A 7,225-nucleotide genomic window follows, 5' to 3' on the forward strand; every position below is an offset into this window, starting at 1 on the left:
TCAATTGCTTCTAGAAATTCTACCTCATTAACATCTCTTGTATGCACCCTTCCTGTCTGCCTCCACCATTCCCTATCAGGCTGGAATATTGATACTGGGGAAGGTATGTTAGGACATAGGCTGCCTATCTAACACTGGAACCACTGAACTTGAAGATATCATCCAGATTCTGCCTGGCATCTCCAGCACTTAAAACACATATTTCATGAAATATTGGCTGACTGAGTGGATGGATGCATAAATTAATGAGTAAGCAGATGCTAATATTCCAACTTTGAGATTCCTTTTTTTAATAATTGTTGTAAAGTTTACATAATTTGAGAGAGAGAAAGAAAAGGCACGAGTGGGGGAGGGGCGCAGAGAGAGGGAGAGAGAGAATCCCAAGCAGGCTCATTGCTGTCAGCACAGAGCCCAACTCACGGGGTTTGAACACAGGGCTCAAACTCACGAACCGTGTGATACTGACCTGAGCCGAAATCAAGAGTCAGCCACTTAACCGAATGAGCCACCCGTGTGTCCCCCACTTTGAGCTTCTTAAACTCCTCAGTGATTGTCCACCACCTTCAGGATAGAGCCCCAAATTTACATATAGACTAGTTGGCTTCAACGATCTAGCTGCCGACTCCCTCTGCTTCAGCTTAATTCTCAGATTGACTTTTTTTTTTTCTCGTAAAAGAGCCACATTCTCTTTTGCATTTTGGCCTTCAATCTTTCATTTGTGTGGACCACCACACATCCTCCCCACACTAGCTCCCACTCTTCACCTCCTTAGCTCATGCTCAGCAACATGAATGGTTTATTCTTTGGAAAGTTTTTCCTGACACCCCAAATCCAAGTTTTTGGAGTTGCCACAACTCAGTCTCAGATTGGCCAAGTGACTTGCCCAAGGCCACACAGCTTGTAAGCGTCAGGGTCCAATTTTCCCTGCTTTATGAGATTCCAAATGCACGTTATATCATTTGCATTACTCCTCAACAACTCAGGGGGCTAAGGGGTTAAGTGACTGGCCCAAGATTACACACCTAAAGTGATGCAATTTTGTAGCCCTAAATCCAGCTGCATTCTACTATACCAGATCAATTCCATCTCATTGGAGTTGAAAAAACTTTGCATTATGAAGGGGTAGGGTATCGATTTCACTACTGACAGAGGTACAAAAGATCCCTCATCATTATAAATTGACAAACCAGCTCCTAGACAAACATCCCAAGGGTACATACCACTACCAATAGAAAAATCCCTGGACAGTTCTTTGCTTTCTTGTTTAGCTTGAATAGTGCTCCATCTTGGCACTGTCCCCTCTCTGCGTCTGTCAGAAAATGAGGCATGGCGGCCTTTATGATGGGTTCCCAAGGGAATGAAGTAAGCTGACTCACTACATTCTCTCACTGGGTAAGCCACTGGGTGCCCACTGCAGTGGCCAATACCTTCACTTAGCAATCAGGTAAGTGTAAGACTTGAAACGACTCAAACTTCTAGGGGTGCCTGGGTGGCTCAGTCAGTTAAGCATCCAACTTCGGCTCAGGTCATGATCTCACAGTTCATGGGTTCAAGCCCTGCGTGGGCTCTGTGCTGACAGCTCAGAGCCTGGAGCCTGCTTCAGATTCTTTGTCTCCTTCTCTGTCTCTGCCCCTCCCGTGCTTGCACTTTGTCTCTCTCTCTTTCTCTCTCTCTCTCTCTTTCTCTCTCTCAAATAAATAAACATTAAAAAATTAAAAAAAAAAAAGAAATGATTTAAACCTCTTCATTTGACTTAGGCTCTAGAAACCAACGAAAAGAAGTGTGCTTTTGGAAATTCACAAACAGCAGATTTTCTTCCCTTCCACCATATGCTTCCATAAAGACAGAATTGCATTAGATGGGGAGGATATCAGACAGGACTGTGTCAGATGTGGTGCTGAGATTATTATTAGCCTTGAAATTCACCATCTAACCCGGAGATAAACAGTTCAGGCTTAAAAGAAGGTCATCCTACAATGACACTACTGCTCCTGGTACCTGTAGGTGTTGGGAGGATTCATCCTCAAGCTAGACACCTGACGTCCCCTACTCTTTTTGAGAGCTCAGAAGGCTCCAGCTTTGGTCTCATCCTCCCTTTTTCTGTTAAGAAAAGTCCTGGTCCTGGGGCACCTGGGTGGCTCAGTCGGTTAAACGTCCAGTCTTTGTTTCAGCTCAGCTCATGATCTCAGTTCGATCTCATGAGTTCGAGCCCAGCATGGGACTCTGTGCTGTGTCAGCTCAGAGCCCGCTTGGGATTCCCTCTCCCTCTCTCTCTCTCCCCCTCCCCCACGTGCTCTCTCTCTTTCTCTCTCCCTCTCTCAAAATAAATAAATAAACTTAAATTTTTTTTAAATGTCCTCATCCTCAGGTTGAAGAGGCACAACTGAATTTATGCTAAAATCTGCCGTTATTTAAAAAAGTAATTGCCTCATTTCCTTTCTCCTCCTGCCTGTCCAGTCTCATCATCATTCTGTAGAGTCCTTCTTTATTGCTGAAGGACGCAGCCCATGATCAGTGCAACACTAGGAGTGGTGTTGATATTTGACAATGATCAATTTTATTAAATAAATATGACAGCTTGAAAAGTACGATGAGGTTTTCACTAAAACACATTTTCCTCATTGGATTACATTTTAGTAGGCACATTCCAGCAAGTCTGCAGTCCCATATCTATCCTGCATCCCCCAAATACTCTTGGGAATGCGTAAAGGAAAAGGCTGGCTAACAGCCTCAGAAAGTCCATCTATAAAATCAAGGCATAGTGCCTCGGAGTATAGATATGCAAAGAAACCTCAAAGATCCAAGATGTCTCCGGGGCCAACCACTTTTCCCAGCAAGCTAACTGACGGCATTAACAAGTCAAAGACAGGTCAATTACCCAGGAAGTTTGTCAATCTTGCAAGGGGAGTGAAAGGAATGTCTGAAGCCAAAATTGGTAGCACTGTCCAGGGGAGAGTGTGACCTTGTTCAAGAACTTTACCTACCCGTATGGTACGGTCTACTGTATCCAGAACAGAGACTGTAAGACATTAAGACCTCAGGAATAATTTGTTAATGAAATTACTCAAATGAATGAATGGGTGACTTAAAGGTCTCAGTGACAGGGCATTTGTGGAAATGGCTGCATTAGCAGCCCATCGAATATTAGCATCATGGGTCTGATTCCTTTAAATCTGACTCTTCTGACACATGGTATCCGATGTAACTGATTGAGAGGACCCTAGTGTCCCAAGTCCCACCGTAAATGGTGCCACTGGCATCCCAATTGTAAATATCATCTCTGACTTCTGTTCTTGTGCAGTGCTGACAAATCACGCTTCTGAGTCTGGAGCCCTAAGCCAGATCTCGGACACCAGCAAATTCATCAAGATAATGTTACCGGGGGTGGAGTAAACACAAAGGGTTCTGGATGTCAATTAGTCTTACCCAAGAGACATTATTCTATCTGATCATGGGTCCTTTTTGTACTTCTACTACTTCACTTTCTGTAAAATCAACACCAATGCACAAGACTCCATTATTTTTCCCCATGCAGCCAATTATTTTCTTAAATTTTATCTTAAAGGAAAATTCTCCCTGGGACTGATCCATGCCTCTTGAGACTTCAGTCAATTTTGGTACCAAAAGCCCCTCTGTGTGACTCTCTTTGGCTGCTAATGGTTCTTTCCATTATGGTTCCAAGTATTTCTTCATCCTGTTTAAGAAATTAGCACTAATGGAAGAGAATATGTTTAGGTTGCTTTTTTTCCTATCCCCAACCAAAGTCCCTGAGGGTATGGTGCTGGGGTGCATTTTAAGAAATTATTAACAGGGCTGAGGGACCTTTTTTAAATATTTATTTTTAAGTAATCTCTACACCCAGCATGGGGCTCAAACTCACAACCCCAAGTCACATGCTCCACCGACTGAGCCAGCCAGGTGCCCCCTGAGGGACCTTTTAAAGCTTTCGAATTAATGAAAAAATTCAGACCATGGTATCCTTGACCTCTAGAAACCACTTGCTCACATAGCTCCTCATCTACAGGTAAGGAAGGGAGGATCTACTAATTGGCTTACAATAGTCGTCGAAGGCTCACTGTATACCAAATTCTATGGCCTTTGATGGCAACAGAAAATAAATAATGTGCATGAGCCATATGACAGGACTAGAAGGCTACTGACAGATGAGTCTTCTGGATTCGATTGTACATGGAGTAGTGGAGAGACTTCTGGATTGGAAGTCCCAACTCTGCATTTACCTGCTGCATAATCTTGCACAAATCACTTAAGCACCCTGAACCCCTACCTCTTAATTTGCAAAACGGGGAAAGATGAGCCTTTCCCCTACCTTCACTCACAGGGCGGAATGCAGGATCAAACGAATGAATGGACGTAAGATTGCTTTGTAAATTTTAAAGTGCGGTCCATTGGTGACTCACTACTATCATCATCATCATCATCATCACCCCTCCTCCTCATCATCAGTCTACTGTTGTTAAGGAGAAAAGATCCTGTTGGATGAATGGATGCTAGCCTAAGGTTCCACTCCCCTCGGGACACAGCTGCTCATGGGACTGCAGTCAGTGCGCTTGCCACTCTTGGTGACACCACGATTGCTACTTACAGAGCAGCCTTCCCAGGGCAAAAGGGATCAGATGCTGTGACACCCGAATTGCTGGGTATCAAATCTCTCCCATTGTCTTCCAAAGGAACACAATGTGTTGCAGCTGGAAAGAGACAAACTGATCTCAAGCGAAATCATGCTGCCTCCAAGTTGCTGGAGTCAGCTCCTCAGAAGGTGAATGTTACCAAGCTACGGTACTCTGCCTCCCCCCCCCACCGCCCCATTTAATTGGATCTGAATTTAAGCTACACATTGAGAAAGCTCTTCTGTCACTTTTTGTCAAAGAATTCTCTTTGAGTTGCTTGGAATATCTATAAAAAATGTAGCCTAAAGCAGTGTCTTTTGAATACCCAGCTCGCTAATTCGGGTCCTGGAACACTGTGAGCAAACACCACCGGCCTGCGAATAGATAAACTACCGAAAAGACATTTTCCGCCATTCAAATAGCGTTCCAAGAAAGAATAGGAAATGCCTCATGCCTCTAATGGAGGCTATTTGCTGCAAAAACAAGTCATTCGGGTCTGTGGACCTAGAAATGCCTTTTGCAAATAAAAGCGAAAGGGAGAGAGAGCAAAACAGCCACTGAAGCCATGAAGTCATCACCCACAAAGCACATGATTCAAATAAAAATGAAATACTCATTTGAAAAGCGGGTTACCCACACACCCAACAGCAGTTGTTAGTTTATGTGTAAAAGAAAACAACCAGCATTTTGTACGGATCTCAAAGAAAATGAACAACTTGTTCCTTGTTAGTGGCTAATATAAATATCAGAGCAAATAGCATCTTTTGTTCAAATAAAATCATAGAACATTTCAAAATGCTCCTACATAAATCCTTACATCAAAATGTACATATCTTAAGATTCTGGAAGATGAGCCCCAAATGATGTGCTTAATACATTTGTTCTTCCTTCAAGGGATGAGGTATAATTGTACGCAATCATCTCGTAGCTAGGAATTATATTAAGAACCCTGAACTATAAGTACTAAATCAAACTAAATAGTCTCTTATCCTATTTTTCTCTTCATACTTGTCATTACTTCCTGAAGTTCTCATTACCGCTGCATAAATTCTACCCCCTTCCGTAGGTTTCCTTCAGAAAAGGAGGGTAACCTTCCCCCTTCTCCTTTCCCTCAGAACCACGGTTTTCTCCCCACAAATGTTCCTGAGGTGAGACTCACAGATTATTTCAATGCGCACTAATACCTCTCTGGGTTCGATGAATCAGTTCTTGCTGCTTTGTCTTTTTACAAATATTTAGCGTCTCTTCCAAACTCACTTTTGTTGTCCCTTGAGAAAAGAGAACCTGTTCTAGAAGAAAGGTTAATGGGAAAACACGAGCTACACTGTGATATTCAATACAGACTTTTTTTTCCAAAGCTAAATACCACAGTCCTCCTTCATTCGGTCCTACAGAAGACCTAACATCGCCGGCTAATGGGCTGCCCACAAATGACCACTATTGAATGAATAATAAAGGAATAATAGCAATGTGATTTCCACTTACATCAACCACAAAAATCTTCTGGGAATCATCCAAAAACTGCACTTTTAAATGTAGCATTCTTGGAGAGGCCGTTGGGCTGCGAGCAGGCTCCGAGTGCTGTGGGAGCTGTAGACAGGAAGAGGGGTTTTCTCCAGCTGCATGCGGTGCGCTGGGGGTGGGGTGGGGGGAGTGCACCCCCACCCAGGCGCCCCCCCCCCCCAGTCAGCAGGGCATACTTCGGTTTGCTCCAAGTGATGAACACCCAAGGGCGTTTGTGCTGCGCGGCGCTGGCGATCAATTTGGTCAACGTCAAATCCAAGTGGACTCTCTCTAGCCCTCTTAAACTAGTTCCTTTCTTCAAGGGAAAAGAGAAAGAGGGAAAGCACTCGCAAGCCCTGGGGATTTTCTTTACTTCACAAAAGCACAATGTGAAAACCCTAGGTGAAGCTTCGATAAACTGGAGAACAGCCCTGCCTCCAAAGTAAAGGGATTAGAGTTGGTCTCAGGTTGTACTAGAAATTTCATGGCCGAACTAGGAGGCTTTATACATAATGATTTTAATTGCTTGAAGTTCCATGACTTAAAAATGAAAACTGTGTTAAAAGGAATATACAGAAAGGCTTCACTCCCACTCCTGCCCCCTCTATTCTGGGCAGAATAGTGCCCGGCGAATAGTGTCACAGGTTGCTGATAGTACACGTCTACCAGTAACCAACTGTATTAGGGTTTTGCTGTTGTTATTTAGCTTGCAGTGTGTCTTTAAGCAAATACCGTACAAGCCAGTACGAAAGTATTTCTTATATGTAGGTAGCGTGCTGTTGCACTGGTCCCTGCCTTCCTCTTCTTCCTTCGCATATCCTTGTGTTCTCCCTTTAGCTGTGCCTGGAACGCTTCCTCGCTTCTTTTGACAGCCATATGATTTTGCATGCCGTAGGTAAAACGGCTTACTCAAACGGTTCCCTATTGGTGGACATGGGTTGTTTCCAACCTTTGGCTATTGTAAACAAGGCTGAGCTGAATATCTTCATATGTATGTCATTTTATATGTGTGCAGGTATAGCTGTAGGACAGGTTTCCAGAAGTAGGATTGCCGGTCAAGGATTACAGATTGGTAATTTTGATAGCTATTTCAA

General features: G+C 43.6%; 1 protein-coding gene across 1 annotated transcript in view; it reads right to left on the reverse strand.

Moving 5' to 3' along the window:
- Positions 1 to 6,356, reverse strand: part of FRMD7 (FERM domain containing 7) — a 54,290-nt gene extending 47,934 nt beyond the window's left edge. Inside the window, exon 1 of the mRNA XM_027054408.2 lies at positions 6,114 to 6,356. Within this exon, the coding sequence (XP_026910209.1) occupies positions 6,114 to 6,170 (57 nt within the window). The 5' untranslated portion in view covers positions 6,171 to 6,356. The remainder of the gene's footprint in view (positions 1 to 6,113) is intronic.
- Between the last annotated feature and the right edge of the window lie 869 nt (positions 6,357 to 7,225).

This window comes from Acinonyx jubatus, chromosome X (assembly GCF_027475565.1).
Source record: "Acinonyx jubatus isolate Ajub_Pintada_27869175 chromosome X, VMU_Ajub_asm_v1.0, whole genome shotgun sequence".
Classification (NCBI taxonomy): domain Eukaryota; kingdom Metazoa; phylum Chordata; class Mammalia; order Carnivora; family Felidae; genus Acinonyx; species Acinonyx jubatus.